This window comes from Grus americana, chromosome 1 (genome assembly GCF_028858705.1).
Source record: "Grus americana isolate bGruAme1 chromosome 1, bGruAme1.mat, whole genome shotgun sequence".
NCBI lineage: Eukaryota > Metazoa > Chordata > Aves > Gruiformes > Gruidae > Grus > Grus americana.
In genome coordinates this window covers 34,302,176-34,329,851 of record NC_072852.1, presented here as the reverse complement: position 1 = coordinate 34,329,851, position 27,676 = coordinate 34,302,176, and the positions used below count along the sequence as shown (strand labels likewise).

The window sequence follows — 27,676 nt, the reverse complement described above, 5'->3', positions numbered from 1 at the left end:
TTGATACCATGCCCCCCATTGAGAAGTGCAAGGGCTCAGATTAACATTCACCTGTGTGGATTTGATCACCAAGACACTGGCTACTCTGAGGAGACAGAGTCTCTCACTAGTTTTGATCAGAAATTCCTTCCTACAGATGAGAAACATTTCTCAATGAAAGTTTAATCAAAAGTGATGCATTTCTGAATGTTTCAGTTTTCTCAAAAAAAAAAAAAAAGAAAGTTTTGTTGCACGATTCTCAACAAAGGGTAAGCAAAGGTCCCTCTCCTCCTGAAATAATGTCATCCTTTACTTCCCAGATTTGGTGTCTTCAACTTCTGATGTCCTAACAAGTAAGCCTCAGATGTGAAGATGCTCAGAATTTCTGAACTCAGTCCCATGTAACTGTAGATTTTATAAAAGCAGCTCTCCTATAATTTGCTTTTTGCTGATGTTCTTACTTGGCATTTAATACTCCTGTTGTTTGCTGTCATTTCTGTCTCTTCCCTGTTTGGTGTTAGACCTGCTTCTTCCTCCTGATCTGTCCACTTGACCTGACTTCAGTTCTGCATGCATTTCCATGTGGTCTGTAACCTGTAATGCACCCCACCCTCCCCCCTGCCCTAAGATTTGACAGTGTTTTGGTGATCTAGGGTTCATGCAAATGACTAAGCACACCTTAGCAGGACCTAAGGCAGGGGCACAGCCCAGGGCTGGATGACACTGCAGAGTTCAGGCACTGGGGATTGACAGCAAGTGGAAAAAAAGGCATTGATTTTCATTTCTTCTGGGGTGTAATCAGTGGCTTTTATTGCTTCTCACGCAGTCTTCACTTGTGGATCTCCTTTGGGGTTATTACCATCTTGCAGAAAGTATTAAAGAGTAGATAATCAACATCCCACCTCTTATGCCTATCCAACAGGGTAGTTCTTTCACCAGAGCCAACTTTTACTTTGCCTCCATGATTATACTGAGTTCAAAATAGCTTAGGTTCTGCTAAAGAAACCCTGAGTTCAATAGACATTGTGCTGACCTAAACTTTGTTAAATATATATGCTGTGCTTAATATTCTGGTAAACATTTTACTCAATGCTGATTGAGTCCTCTCCAGTTTTACAGCTATATGATCCTTTTCTTCCTGCAAAATACTTCAACATATGTATTTGACAAGCATAAAAGCGTACAGGCTTTCTCCCCATCACTTATGTGATTGCTTAATCAGTCTCCAGCAAGCACCTACAGAGAGCAGATAGAGGAATACTTTTGGAAGGGCTGTATTTTGCAGTGCCTCACTTTCTTTCAAAACAGGGAACCTTTGTATTGTTGATGAGACTTTGAAGCAAATCAGCATTTAGAATACATGGATGCACTTGACTTCTTTGATCAACAACCACTGGAGGGACTAGAATCAGCCAAATTTTTAGACTTCTGCAGAGCAAAGAACTACATCTATTTCACAAAGGCTGTAAAATGGAGGACAGTTTTGGGGACTGGATATAGTCTCTCAGAAAGCTTTGTTTAGTTGTTTTGATTAACTTTGTTAGTATTGTTTTCAGTTTTCTCCTTAGTCATTCAGTCATTGTACAGAGATGATATTAAATTAATTTGGCCAGTTCTTCACTGAGGTTTTGGCTTTATGTTCTCCCTGGGAGCCTTGAAAATAACTGTCATCTCTAGCTAGGAGGTCTTGAAAGATGAATGTGATTTACAATCATTCCTGGGCCTTTCCAACCATTACTGGCAATCTATCACAGAGATTTCTGGGTTGATAACCTCATCAATGTCTACTAGAAAAAGGAAATCTACTTCATCTGAGGCAGTGGCTATCTTCACTAAGTTAAAGCAGGTCTTCACTTTACAGTGGTGGTATTTTGATGTTCTATTTAGGGAGGAATGGACTTTACTTTAAAACTCCCCAAGTACTGTGAAATACTATGCTAGACCAGCTGGTTTTTTGAGTTTGGAAAGTGTTCACAAACCCTGTAACCAATGACTGTTTATATATGCACATCATTCAGCTTTTAAAGGTGACTTCAGACATGGATTATACAGGACTAGGGTAACCACCAGTTGTGCTATGAGCAATAATTGCAGAATGCCACAATATCTCTTCTGCAGCCATCTCCCCTGAAAGCAAGATGTTCATAGCTGCATTCAGTGTGGGATCTTCTATAGCCCACAAGTTCTTGAGAAAATGCTTCATCATAGAATAAATCTAAACAATGCTTCCACTGACTAATGCTGTTACCAATTTCTCTGTCAATCAAATGATAGTTTCCCTGAATTTGCATAAATTTAAATGCTGAGACAAAACATGTTTAATTCTGTTTAGATTTCTGGAATTACATTTGCATCAAATTGGTTTAAAAGACAGGATGTGTGGCTCTGTAATGAATGACACTAGCAAAGGCTCTGTTGCTTTACTCAAATGGGAAGAACTGAGCATATGAAGGTTTTTCGTTACAAAGCATAATTCAAAGACAGTGTATACATCACTTGCTTCTTAAGGGAAAAAAAAAAAGGTTCTCATCATTCACTTTGACGTAGCAAGACTATTTTCTAGCTGGACTTACCATGTGGACAAATGTCCTCAAATCTCTTTTAGAAAGATGGTAACAGAACAGCTCCTGATGTCAAGAAGTTTGGAATGAACTAATGAACTATAACCTTATCACAGGTGAAAGCTGCTTAAAATCTCAGCCTCTGCTTAACATGCTATGCTGGCAATGTGTGTCTGCTGTGTTGACAGCTTGTCCCACCTTGGACCTTGCCATCAATTTCATTCAAAGTAAGTCTGTCCTAGGAACTCTTTAAAAACGAAATGTTTAAAAACATCTCCAAGAGCTTTCTACTTATGTTACCACACTTTGTATTACAGAGCAATGTTTTGTTAAGTCTGTTCTTTTTGTAACCCAAGGCTTGCTAATGATTATTTAGTTTTAGTTCATTTATTACTGAGAAATTGAATAAAACGTAGCAAATTGAAATGCTCCTTTAATTTTGGGGTTGTTTTATAATACAGTCACATCTGCTGCCAAAGCAGAGTCTTATTAATGCTCATCCAGTTTGCTCATGTTGCGAAGAGAATGATAAAACTGAGCCCTGATAGGCAGTGGATGTCCTAATGAGCACTGCTGTGTCATAGAGCCAAAAGGTTCTTGAAACAATCCAAAGCCCAGACCTTAGATGGCATCATCTATACCACATCCATACAATCAGACTTTGCAAATGGGATAACAGTATCTTCTTTCTCTTTTTACTCATTCGGCGAGAGACACCGAAGTTGAATCCAACCTCTCTGAAGTCAAAGAGCTCTGGTTTTGTCCTTGTGCTGGGAACTACCTTAATCACAGCAAGTCACCTCACTGCAGATATGCAAATAACATGAATGATCTTAAAAATTAAAATGATAAAACTGAGGAGATAAATTGAATAATGGTGTTACAAAGTAAGGGTTTATGTCTCCTAAAATTATTTAACTTGTCTCTATTTCCAAACTGATTTGAAAACACAAAAACGAACAAACTAAGATGGCTTGACAAGGTGGACAGGTAGTTAAAATTCATGAAATTTTCACATGGTCCAGGGAAAGACCTTATGACAGAACTTTATCTTGTGTGTTAAGCTAGAATACTATATCCATAGCCAGGGAATTATATTTAAATGGTCTGATTTTCTGGAGTACCGCAAGCCCCACAAATCTCATGTAGGTCAAATTCAAGGGACATTTTTATATATTTAGATGCTTAAAATATAAATATTGGATAGTAAATTCAGATGGTTAAGGTACGCATATTTCAGCAATGACTCATTTTCCTGGAAGGGTAAAGCATTTTTCATATGCACCACTTTCTGAGTACACATACCTAGGTCTTAGTGGCAGCTTCCTTTATTAATCTGATCTTGCTATTGTGGGGCATAACCTGCTGTCACAAGACACATTACAGTTTAGAACGCCACCCTACAAAAGGTAAGCATGCAACTTCTTCTGACAGTCATAAACCCAGATTATTTGCCCACCTATCATAAGAAATAACCCAGTCAGGTTTCTGATACAAAAATCATAAGGATATAAATCTTAAGTATGCTATTATTACTCAAAATCAGAAAATAAGCCTTTGTTAAAAACAACAAACCAACAGCAAAACTCAATAAATGGATGGAAAAGGAGCCTGATGAAGTGGAAACAAAAAACCACAGACAACCAGCACCAGACTTTTGCTTATTGAATAATGGGAAGATATGAATCAACACTATTAAAAAAGAAATATAGAAGTGGCAAAAGGGAAATATTATCAAAGGTGAGGAAAGAAAGTGTTTAAGACTAAACTAATCAAACAGTATATCTGTCACTGTGTGCTTCAGAAATCTATTTTATGGATGTCATGGAGCTTATTAAATGCTGCAGGAAAAATGTCCCCTAGAACTAACTGAAAAAAAAAAAGGCTGCCAATATCTAAAAGAGTATTAGAGTTTCATTGAAGGCTACTGGGCTTTTACCATTGATTTTACAAAGATGGTCAGGTGCTTATTTCAATAAACTTATGCAGTGTGTTGGGTTTGTGTGGCAAGGTTTTGGTAGCGGGGGGCTATAGGTCATGTGGTGGTCAACCCACCACATGCAGGCATTCTTTTTCACTAGGAAAATTCAGTCATCTTGATGGTTAAAGTGGATATCAAAAACCATTGACCACAACTGTTCACAAGCACAGAGGTTTCCTTAATTCTGCAACATCACCAAGATTGCTTGCCCTATGCCTGAAATGAAGGTCCTAAATTGATTCTGCTTCTCCAGAAAATGATATGACTTGGGGGCACTTCATGACATATTGCTGGCATCTACAGTAATAAGGGTCATATTAACATGACTTTTTTTGGTAAGCATTATTGATATTATTAGCAGTTATAGGTTTAACTATTTATATAAACAGAGATTTTTCTCCAGAGCAGAAGAAAATCTATTAGGAGCTTTGAGGCCTCACAACTCCATCGCATTTAATAAAATAATTACAGTGTCACTAGAAAGTAAGTTTTGCTTCAATAACACCCTTGAACTAGTTAAAGAAACAAAAGCACGTTTCTGGCTTTAGCTGAATGTTTACTTTACACAAATGCCTTTGCTTCTCCATGCCATTATCCACCAGTAGTGTATGCCATTACTGGAACACGAGCTCTCATTCCACTAATGTTATTGCTTAAAGAACATATTAAGATGCTGGTGTTTTCATATGGGAGATAGCCATACATCTTCCACAAGTAATTACATTACCAGTAATCCCTTTAAAAGGCTGTCTTTGCTCAGTTGCTTTGCCGATAGCTCTAAGCTTGGTTATATGACAATCCCACTTACTCATAGTTTATGAATTGATAACAGATGAAGCAACTAATATGCTGGTGCTCTCTGATCAGTGACAAATGGTAGAACTGAGACCCATCAAAAGAAACGAACTCTCTTTACAAAGCTCCAAATAGTTTAATTTATTACTGAAAATAGAGCAAAGAATTAATGACCCTGAAAATAGCATGTGTTCTTTTATACATTTTGCAAAGAATGATAATTATCAGGAAATATCACCACTAACTTTTTAAAGAGCTCCGGCATTCATGGTTATATAGAAAAGCAGCCTCTAGCCATAGTATAATCATCTCTTTCATGAAGGATAAAAGCAGTGATACGAAGATATGGAATACAGGCCATATCATGCAATACTCCAATCTGAAGACCTAATAATGCCAGCAGAGTCAGGCTAAGAAGTTTTGCTAAATACTCAAACACTGAATTAATTCTGATGACTACTTCCCATACTGTGAATGATGTCAAACCTATTAATGAATAAAAACTGTTAACCTGAATACTAACACTGCATTTTTCTACTACAGACTCTACTCCTTGCTCCTGAGATGGTGATTAAAAATAGCAACTGTCACTGTATCTGTCAGTCAGTGGATACAGAGACGATGCAGGAGGCAGTGTGCAGAAGTGGTTTTGGACCATCAAGCAGCAGTACATCGAAAGGCTGTGAATAAATTAAACCAAAAATATAAGCCTCAGGCTGATGTGTTTGAACTTCACTGCAAACATTCTTCATACATATTTAATTGCTCCATTGAGACTGTGACTGTTCTGGAGATGTTCCAGGCATTATTTCCATTCCATTAGTACGCTTGCAGTATGTGTACTCCTTAACCCAAAATGATTGATTCCATAAATGTCTTCCCACTTACCGACCTGAACACTAATTGAGGTTGTGTATAGATTAAAAGAGAGTGTATGCTTCTTGAAACCAGCCAAAATATATTGTAGTCACTTAAATATCTTGTGGCACAAGAAGAAAGTGGTACTTCTAACTGAAGACACCAAAATACTGCTTCACAGAAACCTTTCAGGTAGGAACAGCTGGAAATTATACAATGGGTTGAAACACTCTGCTAAACACTTTAAACAGAAGTTTAATTCTAAGTACAAAGCCCCACCTTTCTGAAACATAACACTATCTTTCTTTGAAATATTATTATCACATACCAGATGCTTTTGTCTGTGCTTGCATCTTGTAAATTAATTTGCTTTGGGAGAAAGTATAAATTTTTTACATTCCATGAAAATAAAACTAAAGAAGTTCAGATAATTTTATCAATTCATCTGCACACAAGGGGAAAAGCTGAATGTTTTTAAGGTCTTATTAAAAAAAAGATAATGTTGTAAAGTATAAATTATTTTACTATGAGCCAAAACTCTCTCTGTTCAAGTTATTAAAGATAAGTATGATTAAATTGTGGCAGCTCATATCTTAAGTAAGCCACCCTGAGGAAACAATCCTGAAGATCTTCATAAGCACTGCCTGGATTCTGGGTTAACCTGAAAACTACAGACAGTTTTAAATCGTTAATACTTATGACATCAAAATTAAAATCAGTTCTATCACTTCTTTATAATAGAGGTATGTTCATGCAGCTTGGTCAAGCTTGTATCAGACATTAGAAGAATCCCTGGGAAACACTTATATTCATATCATACTTTAGTTATAAAATTGAGAAGCATGAGTATGTTAGACTTCATGTGACAGAATACTGCAGAGAAGCTTAGAAGAGAAATCTGGGCCTGCCTTTGAGAGAAGTTTCATCCTGAGAACTAATGCACTAAAAATGACATTGCCATTGCATGTTCTGTCTTCCTCCAGATTGTCCATATGAAATTTATTCAATTTAAAGATTATTGTTTCCCAGCTCTTTCAACTCAACATATCATTTAAAAGTCAGATAAGATATTTCCAGCTTGTTTACTGCCATTGAAAACATGCCTCACTCCATTTTCTTGCCCAAGACCTATGCTTCCTGCGCTATGCCAATTGGCCTTGAATATTTCATTAAATGAGGTCACGTCAAAGCATGCAAATACCTGGAAGCTGAGCATGTGTCAAAGGCCATTTTTTTACTCACATGCTACTTTAGTGAGCAGCAAATATGCATTTGTAGATGAAGGATTCAGCACATCTCTGTGATATGTTTCTTCTTAAAATTGGAATTCCAGATAGTAACCTCCCTGGGGCAGAGATCACCACCTCTAATAGCTGTTTGTTTTGAAACAATGGCCATGAGTGGTTGTTTAGAGGAAATTAATTTACTAGAAGTTTTATATGTATTATTTGTTTCAGTTTGTAGTAGAGACACCTTAGGGTACTTCATTACTTAAAGTTCCAACAATTATGCATAAACTCACATAAAAATTAAAACCAACCCATCTAAATGAAAAGTAACTAACCAACCAGAACAAGAATGAAAAGAAAAAGAAAAAAATATCCTGAGCATTTTACACATCATGCAGTTCCTCAATGTATGAAAAAGCAGGAAGGCCCAGGAGCTTGCACTGGAGCTAACACAGGCACATGATCTCAGAGAGAACGTTTGTTCAGCACTGGGAGAAAGCTATATGTAGTATCTTTAAAATAAGCAATGCCTTCTTCTTTTTTATTTTCAGCATATCTTTGAATAAACTAAAACTGCCATAGCAAGTCATGAAACTGAAATGAAAACCTCCTCCATTTTAATGTAATATTTTGACGATTTCTTGGCCTTTGTCCTCTACCTTCCCAATTGTAAGATATCCTTTACTTAATGAAATTAAATTCAAATTACTCTGTGGTAGAACTAGTGGATTATGGTAGGGTATATAAAAAAAAGAAATGAGCAAACTAGAGTATGAGGAACAAACCTTCCAAAAATATGGGCCTTTCTCAAGGCTGAATAGATTTTTTTCCTATTGTTGTCACTGGCTTTGCCTTACAACTTCAGCCATCACAGACAAGAAGGGCTGATGCCCTTTCCATTGAAATCCAGAAAGATTTACTCTTTGTCTGCATGAGAAGCAGCACTGTGCTGACCAATGTACCAACACAATCAGTAATACAAAGCAAACAACAGTAAACTGCAGTCAAGGTGTTTTTTCTTCAAGGAAAATATGATTCATTTCAGTAGGTAAAGAATCTGAAAAGATGGAAAATGTTTAGTACTGTATTAATCGTATCTTTGTTTACACACCTTTTACTGAAGCTCTTGATTTTGATTAGTCAGTATGACAAATTCGTTATGCTCGTCAGGATAGCTTCCTGCTAGACAAAGTACCTCAGATATGCATGGTCTGAAATTTAACTGGTATCTGTTATTGTAAGGACTCCTAACATGATTTTTTTGTGTTAAAAAAAAAATCCAGAAAAGATGCTAAAGTATCAAAACATACGTTATGAAACCAAAAGCCCTGCAGGGCACCTTTTGTTAACAACTTTTGTTGTGATTTTATTGACAATTTAATCTACCATTTGTTTTAGGCGTTGCTTTCTCTACTGTCACAATTACAGACAGACAACATGCAATTATTTGAAATAAAAATATAGACACAATATTCTCATTATATTATCCAGCCTAAAAAAAGGTATTTTCAAGTTGAATGTCTTGATTAAGATAGCTGTCAGGAAATTATTTTAATTTTACAACCCTACTGATTTTTTAAAAGTAGAAAAGCAAGTAAGAAACAATAGAAATGCTCCTTACATCTAAATGGAGGCTTTATACAAGGATTAATCAATCATATGTACATTCATATTTATAGATGTGTTAAGCACATCCTGAAACCTTGTTTTTAATTAAGTTTTAATTTTTATTGAAATGGCGCTATTCTAATAGTGGCCATGGGGTACAAGAATCTGAACGGGACAGAATGGGATAGGGGATATAGTCTGGCAGCATTTGAACAATAATTTCCTGCTCCACCTTTAAGTCCAGTCTTAAAGTCCAGGCTCGACAGAGTCATTTTTCTGTTAGCCCTAAATAAGTGAATTTGGATGTAACAAGCTATTTTTTCCCCTTCTATTATAGCATCACCAGTTAGAAAGTAATTCAGCATCAGTACAACCACATCCTAGTCCTGTGCAACACCTTGGATCTCAAGCTGTGATTTCACTGGAACCATTGTTAGTCTGTTGATGTTTGTTTGCCTGTTTGCACCAGCAGAACAAGACGATAAGGTAGAGAGAATTCTGTAAAATTCTATTTGCAAAATTCTGTTGATGTCCAAGACACAGCAGAAGTCGTGTCATCAAGGATTATCAGGAAAACACGAGGAATAAAACTTTTTAAATCAATGCTCAATGGATGACAACTGCTATATCCTCGTGAAACCAGTGGAAGACTTAACTCATCCAAAGTGTCCCCAGGGACAGCGTTCTCATTCCCCACTGTTAAACAATCCCGTCAACGTCGGTGGAACAGTTTCACTGTGTTAGTGCTTCCAGTTACACATTAAATCCACAGGCCCTAAAACCACATAGTTTCCAAATTGATTTTCACTGGGCACAAATCATTTTCAGAATGGCTTCTTCACGTGGATCTGAAAGCCAAAGAACACTTGATATTATCAGCATTTTTTGCAGTCTTTGCCATGGTAAAAAAAGTTTGTAGTTTTGTGTATTCCCAGGGGCTTTCAAGTCCAGAATGCGTAAATACCCAATATTTATGGGAAATATGGGAATATGAGAAAGATGATGAGTCAGGAGTTCAGCTAAGCACATCAGCAAATTCTAAGGCACAAATTTAAACATGCCATTACAGAGAAATACAATTTTAAAAAAGTACTCCAGCATTCCAGGAAGGGAAATAATTTAATTGCTTTAATCATCACATTTATTTTACAAAACTGAATTGATTTTTGGAATCCAGCCATGACAAAGTCTATGAACTCTGGCTGTGAGCTCGAGCAGCTGAAGCACTCCTTTTCTGATCACCATTGAACTCTGTGGGCTTTCGAGAGTGCATGTCTTGCACAAAAACACTGGCTGAGGCTGCATCTTCTCCATGCAGCACACTTTGTGTGATGGATTCTTTAAATCTTCCCCAAAGAGACTTGAGCTTGAGTTGAACTGACCACGTTTTAGGCTATGATTTTGCCAGGCCTCTGCACACTGAAGCAAGGACGCAAGACAGCAAATTTCTACCTTATAATCTGAAATGTATCCTTCTGCTGTATGAATAATAATCCACAGTGTGCATGCTGATCTAATTGCAATACTTGGAACCTCTGTCTTGGGGTGGCTGTCACAATTATCCGATTATATATTGGTATAATTTAACTCTCAACATTTTTTTTTCTGCCTACATGATCACATAATGTATATTATCTGATAGCTATACTCATCCTACTTTTAGAGTGGACCTAGAATGAGGCCGAGGCCAGCTGTAAATGCTAAAGATAGAAAAAGATGGTTTTGTTAATAACAAGTGGATTTATACTGTGGAAGAGGAAGGAGGGGAAAGCACTTAAGCAGAAAGAGGGCACTGACAGAACAAGCAGCCACATCAGTGATTCTCCTCTTCTCCCAGAAAATCTTCCACAGGGCCTGAGTGGAGCTGGAGGTGTCTCCTACTCAGCAAAAACTCTGTGGAAGGTGCTAAAAGAGGACTTGCTGCAACATCACTTCTACACTGGCCCTGTGCCTGAGCTGAGGATTGCATCTGCCTATTTAAAAGAAAATAACTTTTGAAACCTGCTAAGGAAAATCTTCATCTAAGAATTACAGCTTTTCAGGTTTTGGCATAGAATGTGATTTTGTGAAAGTATTTTCATTTGGAAGGACCATTACTACTGAAACATTGCAGACACTGCACTTTAAGAAGTTTTATTAAAGCTACACATTTGGATAAAATATTTTTAGTAACCATTCATGATACACCTCTTGCTCACTAACAGGGATAGAATAAAATGTACTTTTGAAAGAGGTGAAGATGGGTTGCCACATCCATCCAATTACGAGGGCTATACTTAGGGATCTAGCAATTATGTAGGAATAAAAACAGCCTCTTTTTCTAACAGGCTATCAGCTATTGAATTGCAAGTAGATACCAAATATAACTAAAAAAGCTTAAACAGGCTGAGGAACTGAAAATATATTCTATAAAATACGTATGTACTACTGCAGTTCAAAGAATTTAAAGCCATATCAAAGATGAAACTCAAGTCTATGGGCCCAGTCCTGAACCCCGCTGTAGCTAATAGATGAACCTTTTCTCTCTTCAATATAACTATGTTTCAGCCAGATTGCTGCATGAATCTTTTTTTATCCCCCGCAGACAGGAAATGCTTCCACACTAGAAGTTAGCAGGGGAACAATGTTTGCAAGGGTGTCAGGAGCTCTCTCCCTCACCCCTATTGCTGTCTCAAGTGTGCGGCTGCGTGTGTGGAAGTGCTCGCCTGTGTCCTATTTCATATGAGAGGAAAGCTGCCATGCTACATTCACGTTCCCTCTCTGCCAACCCTTCTCTTATTCACGCAAATACAAGTAGGAAACAACATATGTTTTTGTTTGATCTGTAGGAGTCACCATCAGAAAAAAATAAATAGGATGAGATCACTTTATGTAACTTGAACAAGGTAAATAACACACCTAATCTTCATCCTAAAGTGATCTCACAGTTATAGAGTTTTTTGAATCTGAGATCTCAAAGCTCTCTAAGCTTGATTTTGTGTCCCTCGAACATCTTTCCTTCTAAGAAGAAAAGTGAGATGAGGAATGATTTGTCTCACCATTCTTCCTATCACAGAGTGGGGGAAATGCATGATACAGCCTTTCCAAATATAGACTGGCATAGGCAAGATATGAATTTCTTCCTTGATAGGTGAGACAGATGGGAGACTTTCACAAAAACTCCCTCACATATGGATACGTTCTCTCTGCTCATATATAAGTAATGTCATGCAAAGCATCTACCTCTCATGCATTGCATTACTAGTCCATGAATAACATGCTCCATGTGGCCACAGGGGTGGCTTGTGGACTGACTCCATTTCCCAAGATGCTCCTATCTCCTTGGCTTTTCCTAGGAAACGCAGGGAAAAGTTGAGACAGGCCATGATGTTAGAGCAGTGAATGGTATCTTGGAAGCCAACCACCCCACAGCTGGCTTAGAGCCCCAGGTCTGCCTTGCCCTTTCCTTCTAGCTTCTGCACACACTGGCAGTGTTTTGGGCTATTGCTGAGGGAGGAAAGGAAGAAGGAAAGGACAGACATGTTCTGCCAGGGATTGGAGTAATTGCATGTACGGGAAATCAGTGGGGAGGCAGGGGTGTCTTAGAGGAGGATTGAGTAACAAATGGGACTGGGACTGCGAGAATGAAGAACCACTCACTGTAGGAGAAGATTAGGTTTGAGACCATCTAAGGAACCTGAAGGTGCACAAGTCCATGGGACCTGATGAGATGCATCCACAGGCCCTGAGGGAACTGGCGGATGAAGTTGCTAAGCCACTATCCATCGTATTTGAGAAGTCGTGGCAGACAGTGAAGGTCCTACTGACTGGAAAAGGGGAAACAACCCCCATTTGTAAAAGGGAAAAAAGGAAGACCCAGGCAACTACAGGCGGGTCAGTCTCACCACTGTGCCCAGCAAGATCATGGAGCAGATCCTCCTTGAAACTATGCTCAGACACATGGAAAATAAGGAGGGGATTGGCGACAGCCAACATGGCTTCACTAAGGGCAAATCATGCCGGACAAATTTGGTGGCCTTCTACAACAGTGTTACAGCATTGGTGAATAAGGGAAGAGCAACTGATGTCATCTACTGGGACTTGTGCAAAGCATTTGACACTGTCCCGCACAACATCCTTGTCTCTAAGTTGGAGAGGCATTGATTCGATCGATGGACCACTTGGTGGATAAGGAATTGGCTGGATAGTTGCACTCAAAGAGTTGCAGTCAACGGCTTGATGTCCAAGTGGAGACCAGTGACAAGTGGCGTTCCTCAGGGGTCAATATTGGGACCGATGCTGTTTAACATCTTGTTCGGCAACATGGACAGTGGGATTGAGTGCACCCTCAGCAAGTTTGCCGATGACACCAAGCTGTGTGGTGTGGTCGACATGCTAGAGGGAAGGGATGTTGTCCAGAGGGACCTTGACAGGCTTGAGGGTCTGTGCAAACCTCATGAAGTTCAACAAGGCCAAGTGCAAGGCTGTGCACATGGGTCGGGGCAATCCCAAGCAGAACTACAGGCTGGGTGAAGAATGGATTGAGAGCAACCCTGAGGAGAAAGACTTGGGGGTGTTGATGGACAAGAAGCTCAACACGAGCCGGCAATGTGCACTTGCAGCCCAGAAAGCCAATCGTGTCCTGAGCTGCACCAAAAGAAGCGTGACCAGCAGGTGGAGGGAGGTGATTCTGTCCCTCCACTCCGCTTTCATGAGGCCCCCCCTGGACTATTGCGTCCAGCTCTGGAGCCCCCAACATAAGAAGGACATGGACCTGTTGGAATGAGTCCAGAGGAGGGCTACGAATAAGATCAGAGGGCTGGAGCACCTCTCCTGTGAAGACAGGCTCAGAGAGTTGGGATTGTTCAGCCTGGAGAAGAGAAGGCTCTGGGGAGACCTTATGGAGGCCTTCCAGTACCTGAAAGGGGCCTGCAACAAAGGTGGAGAGGAACTGTTTACATAGGCATGTAGTGATAGGACAAGGGGCAATGGGTTTAAACTGAAGGAGGGTAGATTTAGATTAGATATCAGGAAGAAATTCTCTACTGTGAGGGTGGTGAGGTACTGGAACAGGTTGCCCAGAGAGGCTGTAGATGCCCCATCCCTGGAAGTGTTCAAGGCCAGGTTGGATGGGGCTTTGGGCAACGTGGTCTAGTGGAGGGTGTCCCTGCCCATGGCAGGGGGTTGGAAGTAGATGATCTTTAAGGTCCCTTCCAATGCAAACCATTCTGTGATTCTATGAGTCTACGTGCTCACTGGGGAGAGCAGAATTAGGGGAGAACCCTGAATTACTGACACTGTGGTCTTCATGCACTGAGGAGTGGGGCGATTCATCAAAGAATGAGGTCTCAAAAATGGATCTGACTCATGTGGCTGTCAACCTCGAACCATTCTGGTGAGTCTTAACTGCTGTTACTTTTCCATACTAGACATTGTAAAAGCACTTTGTTATCGAAAAGGAAAAGTATTCCTTAGGACATGGACCAGAGAGTTTGTACAGGATCAAACTTAGGTTTGAACAAAAAACTTTTGTACGAATATTTTAGATCATACAATATTTTCAGTTAATTTAGTATTGGATGGTTAAATGAAAACTAAAAATAGGTAGAAACCTTAAACAACTACCATTTGTATGAAAGAAAGTCCAGTGGTCTGGATTATGTTGATTTATTTTCAACATTTTTTCATATTAATCAACTGTAATCTTACAGCATAGTTTACCAATAATTACAAGCATTTAAAAAAATGCTATCAAAAACATTTTAGTCATCTCTTGAGAAATGGTAATCATACTTCTTGACTGCCAGACTAAATGTAACAATTACTATTCATGACAGTTTTATCTTCTCAGAATATATTTAACAATGTTTGCCAAGATTAGTAGTTAGATTGCTCAATATAAATCCTCTATGGAAAACCTTAGTGAATATTTTGTATTGAGACAAAAAGGAAATAGTAAGGAACTTATTTATTGTCTTGCTTATCCAAACTGACGTTATTCACTTTGGTTATAGCATAAGAATAAAAGATTCACTGGGAGAAATAACATTGTCAAATATTTTTATGTTCTTTTATCTTATTTATAGTATTTATACTATTTACCAGGAAATCTGCCTCACCTTTCAGATGATTGCAGGCTTCAGTTCAGTAGTCAGTATCTTATCACAAGATAAATAACTTAAATATGAAAGAATGAACAGATGAACTTAAACCCTTCCAAAATAGGGAGAAAATAATGTATGCATATCTATATCATGTATATTACAGATATAATTATTTTGTTGCTTCATGCAGTTGTATTTGTGGGACCGCATCACAAAAGCCTTTACTCAAACTTAATGAAAGGTTTGTTTAGTTTGGGTTAGTATATAATTTAGGCTGACAAAGCTATAATGTCTAATGAGGTTTTTTTCAGTGCAGCCTATACTGAAAAGAATGGATGTTTTAAGAAGCTGTCTTTCGAAACAATTGTATGAACTACATTCATATATGTGAAAATAACGTAATTGTGCTGTGTGCATTTATCATCTTGACTGTGAAAGCATAGGATACAGAAATCTAACTTATCAAAACAAACACTCAAATAGGTGCATAATAGAAAATCACTTGAAGAAACTACGTTTTATTTCTGTGTGGGAGATGTGGCAATTGATCTCATAAGGAAGCTTCCTCTGTTTGCAGGGTAAAAAATATTGTCCAATTAAGAATCCTACTCAAACCCATGTTTAACACAATCCTCTGTAAATGTAACATATGTACATGAATTAGTACCCCATAGCAATTCTGAACAATTAATTTGAATAAAAGCTTTTAAACCTATATTTCTAACTTGCTGAATCAAAGTACTACGATTAATAATATAAATTTCTGAGTATTTGTAGTTTTGTTTTTTTATTAAAGAAAGCTAGAGAGAGCTTATGGAAATACATCCTAAAATAACATTATTTAGTTTGCAAAGTCAAACACAGCAAACATAGGGAATTACAAATTTACAGTTCTCCATATTACTTTATTTCGTCTCCATGTTGGTAAGCCCTTTGTATTATTTCAGACAGGAGTCCTATGTCAAAGACACAATATCGCACCAATGAACAAGTACAATGAATGTCTAGCCAGGGACAACACAGAAATGGATTCCAGTCCGCTACTTGCGTATTCAAATGTTCAGCTTGTATATAGTATTCTGTCAGCCTGTCTGCAATCAATATTCAGCTGCACAATCCACTGTTATCTCTACACTCCCCCATTTTGATAATCTACCTTTGAATATCAATTTTCTCTTCCCCGGTTACACAGACCTCAGCAGCTCTTTTCCTCTCTTCTAGTAATCTCATTTCTTTTTGTTGGTGTTCATTTTTTCCCTATAGCTAAAAGTTCACATGAAGACCTCTTTATGTCTTGCTCATTATAATTCCCCATATCCTCTGTTAGGAAAGTTTTGAGGACAATTAATATCGGAACACTTTGTTAAGAGAGAATTTGAGTCTTGCCTCTTAACCAAACCGCACGCACAGCCCAGAGATATCCTGGGCGATTTTAGTCTAACTACCATGCTTGATTCTTTACAGAATGTGGTGGGCCACTGCAGAGGACATTCTAATGAGGAGACAGCGATTTCAGGCACAAACTAGGCAGAGGTTAACCACAGGCCTTGGTGGCAGAGACCTGTACGTTAACGTGGATGACAACTATATAACCTGAGCACGTAGTGTGGCAGTAGTATGTGCTGCCTTCAACAACGCCACCTCTATGTACTGCCTGCAAGAGCTCGCATAACGCTCTCAGCAAACCTCAGGGTACCACCTAGAAAGATCAGTATTGCACAGGTTTGTTCACTTGGAAAAAATACCTTAAATACTACAGAAACAGACATCCCATAATTACTTACTACATTAGTTTTAAGTACTTTTTAATGAACTCTCTTAACACTATTCTCTTCCATTTGTAGCTCATTTTCAAGGTATTTAGTTGTCTTTCGTCTTAACAAGTGGTTTCCTTATAAAAAATACTTATAAAAAGAGTATTGGTTGGACTTAAGTGGAACAAAAAAATATTAGTAAAATATCTAGTCTTCTCACATTGTGCTTCCCTCTCTGCTTCCTCTAATATCCAACATCAAAAATAACTACTGTTCTATACTATCCTATTTATTTAACTTATCACTAGCTACTGCTATTGGCTTCTTGTCAGTCTCATCCAAGACCTTTAGTTGGCTTAATTTAACAATCTTTTTTTCTTGTTGCTTCTTTCAAATGCCAGTCCTCTCATGTCATATATAATTTGTCTCTCCAAAACCAGCCAAATTATCAACATATCAAAAAAATATAAATCAGTTTCTTTCAATTCATGCTTCTAACTTCACAATAGCAACAGCAACCACAGAGCACTGGAGACAGGAGCTGTCCCTCTACCACAGCCTCATCTGACTGCCAGGTGGTGTGGACATTTAATGCCCTGTGCGTATCTTTCTTTTGTAACCCACAAACACGTCTGCACTGTCCCACTAATTCCACCAGGGTTCTAGATACATCACGTCTGCAAGAGAGTGTGTTTGTATTTGCGTGGTATCCCTAAGCAATACAACACACATTGTAACAGCATTATACAAAGGGGCCTCTGGATGGTGTAAGTAGCCATTTAGCTGAGCTGGAAATGACCAAAATGGAACCCTTTCTATCGAAAAAGCCCTGACCCATCACCGTAAAAAAAGTAGAAGGCACTTCAATGAACTCCTTAGTGATGGGCTAGACAAAAGCAAACAGCAAATGGACATTTTCTGAGCTGGCTGAGCTGTTTGTGGAAGAATTATATTGTGAAGACATTCAAAAGGCAGCCAGAATCCTCAGGAGCAACCAACAACCAGTTGCTGACAATGTTTCCAGGGAATGATTTAAAACAGGAGATGATAAGCTAAATCAAAACCTTTGCTAATTAGTTGCATTGGAGAGCTGAAAACATTTCCAAATGAGAAACACAAAGCAGTCACATGATCAGCTTTTATAAACAAGTGGATGGTGCCTTCATCCCCATGACAATCTATCTGTCTTTGGTACATTTGTAGATGTTTTCTAATTTTACAAAGTAAACCTGAAAATAAAAATTATGTTAACAGAAGAACAAGTCCAGTGTGTATCTAAAATTTTTGTTTCATCAACCACTTGAAACTGTGCATCACATATCTTCTATTTGGAATAATTAAAGCACAATGCACTGTATTACACTATCTCTGCTAAGCAGGCGCGCCACTAGTAAATGTCCTGAACAAATGGATTTTGGCATACCATTATCTGTGTAGGACATACTATTGAGGATGCCTCATTTAGGACATTTCAGAAATGAGGCTGCTCACATCACACTGCTTAAGCAACAATAAATGAAATACAAATACCCCACATTATCATGCATAACATTATCAATACTTTAACTCCCCCCTCTATTTTTCCTAATCATTAGGGAAAATAAAAGTCTACTTTTACTGATGTCTAATGTGCACCATCTAAATAATGCCTCTAGAGAATGTAGACCGTTGCCCAGGGCAATTTTATTTCACTACTTAGAGCTAAAAATAAAAGCATTTATGTCACCCTTTAGATTTTGAAATCCCCATAAAACATACTCTTTAGTATGAGAGTCATGCGTGAAAAGAACCATAATTTTTTACTTTATCTCCAATTTAAACTTTTGGTAGGATTTGTTAATGTGAATACTATTTGAAAGAAAATATGGATTTATAACATTTTGGACTGCAAAAAGTCAAAACATCTCTGGCAACAATATTTAAGTACTTTTAATACTGTTTTATTGTTCTCCCTGTCTGGCACATAAAAATGAAATCTCCCTGTCTTGTCACCTTGTTTTAAACCCTTTTTTCCCATTCTTCCAGTCTTTTTGTGTAATTAAGTTTTTTCTTGACTCTTAACTAATCTTCTTTCCAGCCTTTCAGACAAGGCCATTCCCCAGACAAGGGTAAAAAAAATCAATGATGTTCTAGACTGAACTTTCTGCTGACTTAACCCAACAACACTGTAATCATTGCTAGCCCACTTGGTACCTATCTGAGCATTTTTTTATTCACCTGCTTTACCTTTTTGCCCACCCCAGCACACTGAGACAGAATCTTCCTCTGCACATCCTGCAATGATGACAAGGAGCTGTTTGAGCCTCCTCCTCCCCATTTCGTAACTCAAACTTTTCAATCATGTTATTTTTTTCACCTAGCTTTCCAGAATCCCTCTTCCATGCTAACATTTGTCAAATTATTCACCTCATCTTTAAAATCTGTCATGTCACTAATATATATGATGTATACAAATAATGAATACTACTTCTAACATTAAATGATGAGACACCCCTGTCTTATCAACGTAGCATAAAATTATTATTTTATTTATACCTTTCATTGCACATTTCTGCGATGATTCCTAAATGTTCAGCACACTCCATGGGGCTTCCTAATTTTCCTAACTGCCTTCAGTAAAGAACTTTGTCAAAAGCCTTTTGAAAGTCCAAATAAATTAGATCAAGCATTTCTTCCTCATCCATCATTTTGATGACTTGTTCAAAGAGTTCTAACAGATCAGAGAAGGTTTTCTTTCAGCAAAGCTACCCTGGCTTCTTTTAGCAGAACTTAGTCTAGAATTTTGCTCAGAATTCTATTATTGATGGTGTATTCAATCCATTTAGCTAATACTGAACTCAGACTTACAGGCCAGTAGGATAATTCTGGTTTGTTGGAAAAAAAGCAAGAAAAGCGAAACAATAGCCAAATTTTAACATTCCATTTTTCAATAGGCAACTAAGTGTTAATAAAATTTGCATCAGTTCAGCCCCTTCAATTCCTTAAAAACCTTGCTTGTAGCCAATCAGCCATCTGATCCTCCTTTCTTTTTAGTCTTTAAATTTATTTCGTTTAATTCCTCAATTTAAAGTAATATCTCATTTTTGTTACTTAAAAATATAGATATTTCACTGCATTTTCTGTAGCAGAATCCATCTAAATAAATCTTTCAACTTCCCTGTAACAATTCCTTCTAAATCTACTCTTTAAAAAAACAGCAGGTCTGCTGATATTTTCATGAATTTTTCTGCTTCTGATGTAGTTGAAAAAAATCTTTGCAATTTCTTTCATCTTCAGCTATAAGGTCTTTATACTACTTCTTAGACTATACATTTTCCATCATCCATTTTTCCTGCCACAATTTGTGTTCTGTTTCAAGAGTTACACTTGACCTGAATTTACCTGGAAGAGACTACATCTGGGGTCACATAAATGCTTATCCTCACAATTTTTTGCATTGGGTTTTTTTATATTTTTCTTAATAATCTGAGGCTGCCTCACCATTTGAAATCCTATTCATGTGTTAATGCAAAGAATTACCATAATTGATTTTAAGGTCACAAAAGGACATTCACATAACTACTTACCTTAATTACAAGGACTGACAATGGGACATCCAAAAATTATAAACTACAGCAAAAATTTTGCAACTCAATTATAAACAGTGTCAAAGATATAATAAAATAAACAGTATAAATAAATTTTAAAATTATATTTTTTACTGCAACTGCTTTGATTAGGAATTGTTCACTCACATAGAGCTTCTGTAATGTTTAATTTTTTGTTAGACCAAGTTTCATTTTTTTCCAGCCATATATTCTGTTTATATCTCTTCCTGCCACAGGTAATTAGAAGATATATTTTTTGGATGTTCTAGGAAAAAGTTCATTTACAATAACTTGATTTTACAATTTTCCTACCAGAATAATATGATCCTAATGTTTCCTTTCTTCCAGAAGGCTCTGGCAGACTTTCCCCAATCTGGGTAGGGTTTGTCCTGAAGCATCATATCTGTGACCTACAGGGAAAGAAGAAATAATATACAGGTAAACTGGTGTCACAAAAGAAAGTACCAACAAGGAGTTTAAGGACACTTTAAGTATTACACATCTGCTTCATTTCTGATAATTTTAAAAGTTAGACAGTAGAAAAATAGTATCTCTGGCATTATTTAAAAATCAAGATAAAGTATATTGGCCTACATATTCTGCCCGCAGAAGCGCACGCAACTCCTTGACAAACAAGGAAACCTGTGGAGATCCAAAGATAAGAAGAGAAGAGGAACTAGTCTAAAAGTTACAGCAACCTACAATATATAAACTATGTTCCCTTATGGCTACAAAGCTTTCCAGTCCTGCCCAGGAGTGGGGACCCACTTCCCTGAGAGCAGCATCAGCAGAATTTCCACTCTTGAAATCAGAACTGCAGCAGGGAGTGCAAGCCTGTGAGTTAAGCACTATGTGCCATTTATAATCTCCTCTCGCTTCCTCGTATCAGTAAGAAAAGCACACTTGGGACTAGAGACATGAAAATCCCTTAAAACTTGCACAAAAATTTAAAAAGTATGAAATATTTATTCTCATTTTCATAATTCCTATCTAAAGAGACCATCTGTTTCTCTGTCCAGAGACTTATATGCATGCACTACTTCTGGGTGTTACGCACAAGTATTAAAAATGACTTTTGGTTAAATGAGGGAGGTGAATACCCCTCAGGCACTTGCACCTTTGGGAAGCTGTGTTTTCATATCCATTTACTTCAAGTTTACTGTACTATAAAGCACCAAAAGTTACATTACAGTAAACTCATCAATGCCATTGTGCAAAAGATCCAGAAGAGTGGAAAATCTACCCATACATAAAGATTAAAAAAGAATTGAACAGATTAAGGAAAGAGGGGTGAGCACCTGCTTCAAAATACAGATAAGTAAAACAAATCCTTACTATCTGACTTTGGCATCAGTACACAGTGGAAAATTGCTAACTTTTTTGATTAGTCTGAAAATAACTCTTAATGAGATTTCAGAAGGAAATAACTTGAAATTGAAGTTAAGATTTCTTGGTTTTATTTTCCACTACATTTATTTTGATATACAGAGTTTTTAAAATCCAATTTACCATCCAGAGTGGGAGCTACCACTTCCAATCAACAACATTAACAGCATTTATCAACAAGAACACATGGCCCAGGATTAAACTAAAATTACATATAAACTACATTCAGCCTCTAAATTTTGGTTCTGAGTCCATTTGGGGTTAAAAGTGCTCAGCACATTAGTCTGAAGGGCTGGGTCCAAAGAATAATGAATGTGTTAAATAAATAGAAAAACATATTCTAGAATTTTTTTATGTCATTAAGCCTAGCCTGAAGAAAGAACAGATTATATCCCAAACTACCATCTTAACAAATTGTTTTATGTAGGTAAATCTTTTCTCAGATCAGCCTGCTATGATATTTTTTTATAAAATCCCAATTATCTAAATAGATATCTCAATAAATATTTAATGTTAAACAAGATGTCTGTAAAGATTTAATCCAGTACTTTAGTAACAGCTTTTTCTCTTAGTAAGAGTCTAGATAGTAATGAATATTTGAAAGGAAGAACCAGTATTTCAAGGGGTTTTATTCAATTTTCAAAATATTTTCTCCAGACGGTTTCTGTAAAATACTTATTGTATTTGGTAGAAGGGTGCAATCTGCCACTCTATGACCAATTATTAGAGTAACATGTTCCATAAGAACGACATTCAAGAAGGAGACATTTTCTGAGGAAAATGGCAAGACAAGGCAGGAAATGTTCTTTCTGATATCAGACAGTTGGTCTTTCATCTCCCAGCTTTGGCATTTACTTAAAGTCATATCACCAGATCAATGTCGGGTCAGTTGCAGCTAAATTGGCTGAAGCAGAGACAGTCATTAAAGGGATGCATTCCATAAAGAGAAATCCAATTACCTTTTGCATTAGAGAAATCAAATTCATTTTCTGCTTTGGTCAAGGACAGTCACTGTGGAAAATGCCTCACAGGAGAAAAGCACTCAACACTGTCATGGTGCAAATAAATTTCAGATAGGAACATCAAAAACTCATTGCTGCTGTTAGAATGATGTTTTCAGAAAAAGGAAAAAAATAGAGATTTTAATTTAATTTGCACAACTTAGTATAAAGAGATGTGAGTGTGTATTTTTCTTCTCTCTCTTTGTATTTCACAATGCAATTGCTGGCCAGCAAACATTTCTCTCTGTTTTACTGGATTACATTTGAAAACACTGCTGATATTCAGGAATAAAAAATAATTGATCACTTCAGTAATTCTATGTATGCATGCATCTTACATAATCAAGAGAAAATAGGGAAAGCCACTCACAATGTAATTAAGTAATGTATTTTTTTCTTGAACTAAGAGATGTAATATGCTTTAATCAATTAATTACGCTGCTTCAATTCAGAAAGGAATGGCCCCTACATATAATGACTGTATACTCTTTCATTTTATTTAGAGTCTCATGAGAGAAACAGTTACACTGTATTAAAGTGCAGAAACAAAACTGCATAATACACATAGTCTGACTTTTTAAGTTACACAAAGTTACACGAATGCCACAGCAAAATACCTTCATTAAAAATGAGTAGGCCTTTTATATAGTCTGGAATCTTAAATTTCACTTTGCCCTATTAAAATATGACTTTATTAACTATTCATATTATTCACTTCGCATTAAATATGAAGATAACTTATAATGCTTTTAAAAAGGAATATTACTATCATTAAATTAATAAAAAAATGTTATGATTCCCTTTTTTGTTACAGAAAATTAAATTGTTCCTTTTGATAGGATATACTACAATAATTTGAGAATGATGTCGCATCACACAGACAAACGAATTTGGGATTCAAACTCATATTCAGAGCAAGTAACTTACACAGACAACAAGCGCAGAAAGCAAAATCCTAAAAACTTCAAAAAAAACCCAACAAAACAGTAAGATACCTAAGATACCTGAGATATACTAAGTGGAGCAGTTAGACACCTTAAGGATCATTTACTCCTTCCATGTAGTTGCTCTTTGAGCGTATTGCTCAGGATGCTCAGCACATACTTGAGATGTCTCCTTCCTAGACAGTCATGTCAAACGATGCTATGTTGTAAGTCACAGGATCCTTCCCAGCAGAGGCAACATCTGCAGCAGCAGTTTCAGGTGAGGCAACATATCTTTTCTCTTAATAAGCTAACTGCAAGTGAACCTTTCTTTAGAAAAAACAGAAGAAAATGACCTAAGACTTTGGTCACGCCTTCAAAGTATCTTCCAAATTCTTCACTACCAGAAAATACGCTGTCATCTTCAGAGTGCAAACAGATCATTCTTGGAAAACTAATGCAGCATGGGCTGCTGGCCAAGCTGTTTTCATCTGCCAAACTGCATTTTAGAAACCTAGAAGTATAAAAGTACGTCAAATAACTTCATAGTGGCACTTGTCCACATAAGCAACTGCAGAAACTGCATCTTGAAAGAGAAATGGACTTTGGTCAAGCTCTTTAGGATGCGAGGTATTCCATGCTGTAACATTCATTAAGTAGAGACCAACACTCAGTAGAGGATTTTATTTCCTTTATTCACGCTTGGATAAATCATCAAAACAGGGTAAGAACAGCCCTCCAGAATTTAACAGAATGTAGAAGCCAAGATCCGCAAGAAAAGCCTAGAAATACAAACCAAATGGTGATCTCTGAAATCTTTTTAATTATTTTGATACAGGAATGAGCAGTGAAAGGTCTAATGGACAGTAGGACTCCAACATCATGTATCAGTAAAGAAGTTGTTCATATGCAACTACTCAGCCAGGAGGACAAGACATCATGCTGCTATTGCTGGAAAATGGAGTAGCCTGAATAACTTTGCATTTGGCAAAATACATCTATTAACCATTGTCAAGTACATGACTCAAGTATTATAAGTGTTATTTTCTTCTATTTTTATCGTTTTATACCTTTTTTTAAAATCATAAACCTCTCCATAAGTAGCACTAAATTAAATTAATTTGAAACTCAGCCTTTAAATAGTTCATAAGCAGCACTTTTCCACCCTCCCCAAACATAAGAAACATTATTTTCAGTCCTGCAACTGAGCAATTTAATTGATAAGAATATCATAAACTCTAAAAGTTTTCAGAAATTGTAAGGATGCCATAGCGTCGGGGCAGGTCCGAGGGCAGTATCCCAGGGCAGGTGCATGCACGGTGCTCAGTTTTGTGCAGCACAATGTTCCTCATCAAAAGAACTCATTGATGTCTTTTGCAAAGACTCAACACCGCTTATGTGTTTCTGAAAAGTACGTGTTTTTTTTTTCTAGACAGTGGGGCTAGATCACGTTAAAGTAATTATGTTTCCTGAAGTCAGTGTGTGAAGTCAATGAGAGCTAATGCATACCGCTGAGTGCATACACTCCCTTTGCTTTGCTGTTATGTGCTTTTAGGTAAGAGTTATATATAGGTGTCCCACTAACTACACATCAATTCTTTATCATATCTCAGTCTTCAAGTACTATACTACATCATGGTAATCATATACCAAACCTGGGAAACATTTAATATTCAGTCATTAAAAGCTTCTATCCATCATTTTTGTCTTCATCTTCTTTGAGATATTTAAAAACTGCAGAGCTGTTCACTTGATGTACAAAAGTAACCTATATGGAAAATGCTTTTATGCTTCTTTCATCTGGATGTTAGGGAGAAAACTGTCTTCTGTGGATCATACCTCAACACTTCCATGGTTTACACAATGAAAATATGAAATGCCTCCTTTAATTATGAAATTGTTTTGGCAGTTGAGCAGAAGCGTCAAAAACTTTGTTACACATCCTTCAGAAACAGATAACTGTTAATTTATTTTAATCCACTCTGGTGCATTTTGGAATATTCAAAATGTGTAAATGTTTGAAAACAAATATAACAAATATTTGTACTTAGGCTTATTGATCTATAAGGGGGATGATATTTTTCAAGCTAAATATTAATAGTCAGCTGTAAATACACTGCTAGATTTTAAAGTAGTTTTGTCTGCTTTCTACATTTTCAAACATTCCTATGTAGATTCATTCTTATCCTGAAAACAATCAAGCTCGTGTTAGGTTATTTCTCCTTCAATTTGATTGTAAGAAAATCCTTTTATATTTGCATTTTCAAAGCAATAGTAATTACAGCGACAAAATATGGCCCTTTCAATATACTCTTTAATTGTTTTCTCATTTTAATCATAGCCAGCACATTGTTCTTATCTCACCAACACGTATTGTTTTAACAATAGGTAAATCCTGAAAAACAACATTAAGTTGCTGTCACAATTCAGTGATCAATGTGAATGATAAATAATATTATGGTTCACTATTGTTGCTTCTGTAACAGCCCCCAGTTTTATTTTGTGCATTTGCACATTTCCCACCAATAAAATATTTCCAGAGTGTTGCTCTTACGAGCTATTATTCTCCTGATCCACCACGTTTTTCCTTTAAGCTGAACTTGAGAAAATTGTCCCCTACCAACACTTGCTTTCAATTTCCAAATCGAGTTAGGACAGACTGCTCCATAAAGCCAGGTCTAGCCCACAATTAATTTGTGGTGAAAAAAATCTTTAGATATCAAAAGGTGAGTTAGGGACAAATCTAGTTTGTAATTATTTTAGGTCTATTACAGTTATTCTGGAAATTATACTTCGTACTTCAATACCATCAGAAATAATTCTTGAATAATTTTTTGTTGTTGTTTTTATTTAAAAAATCACATCTAAAACAAACAAAAAAGAAGAATAATTTTCTTGTAACCGGAAATTCCTTGACACTTCATAAATATAAATAACTGTTTTGGAACAATTGTACAATTGAAGTAGGGTTTCTGCAGAAAAATTCTAAGCTGCACCACTCATTTCCTACTATGTTTCAAGTCCCTACTGTGCACATAAATAATTGTATATATGCAAAAAAATATACTGGCTGCCATGTGGCAAGCACTTACTGTTTATATAACCATTAACACTACATTTCAGAAGGTATTTTTTTCTTGCTTTACTGCTTAGAATCATAGAATCATGGGATCGTTTTGGTTGAAAAAGACCTTTAAGATCAACAAGTCCAATCGTTAACCCAGCACTGCCAAGTCCACCACTAAATCACGTCCCTAAGCACAACATCTACACGTCTTTTAAATCCCTCCAGGGGTGATGACTCAACCACTTCCCTGGGAAGCCTGTTCTAGTGCTTGACAACCCTTTCAGTTCCAACCTAAATCTCCCGCGACGCAACTTGAGGCCATTTCCTCTTGTCCTATTGCTAGTTACTTGGGAGAAGAGACCAACACCCACCTGGCTACAACCTCCTTTCAGGTAGCTGTAGAGAGCTATAAGGTCTCCCCTCAGCCTCCTTTTCTCCAGACTAAACAACCCCAGTTCCCTCAGACGCTCCTCATAGGACTTGTGCTCTGGACTCTTCACCAACTTTGTTGCCCTCCTTTGGACACACTCCAGCACCTCAGCTGGACACCTCCAGCTTCCTTATTAGTGTTACAAAAGCGAGGCAGAGGTCTGGGTAATATCACATATTACAGACAAAGTGTGAGACATTAAGCCACTCCATGATTTTTATTTAAGGCATTCAGCTCAGTTCCATTTTAGGCTGACATGGCAGGAGAGCTTGCTTTACTTATTTAGGGAGCTTGGTAGTTTTGGCAAAAGGCCAGAGACAGAAGTCATGCCATGTTTGGTGCACATATGCCATACACATCTAGACCAATGTAGGTTCTTTTTATAGTCAGTGAAAAGAAAAAAAGGCATTTCTGGGGTGCAATTCATTTCAAAA

At 37.1% G+C, this 27,676-nt stretch overlaps 1 protein-coding gene across 2 annotated transcripts in view; it reads right to left on the bottom strand.

Annotated features, from left to right (window-relative positions):
• TMEM117 (transmembrane protein 117) overlaps nucleotides 1-27,676 on the bottom strand; it is a 226,433-nt gene that overhangs the window by 56,583 nt on the left and 142,174 nt on the right. For both annotated transcript variants that reach the window (XM_054839684.1, XM_054839689.1), the window contains one exon: nucleotides 20,748-20,845. In XM_054839684.1, coding sequence (XP_054695659.1) covers nucleotides 20,748-20,845 — 98 coding nt within the window. The remainder of the gene's footprint in view (nucleotides 1-20,747; nucleotides 20,846-27,676) is intronic.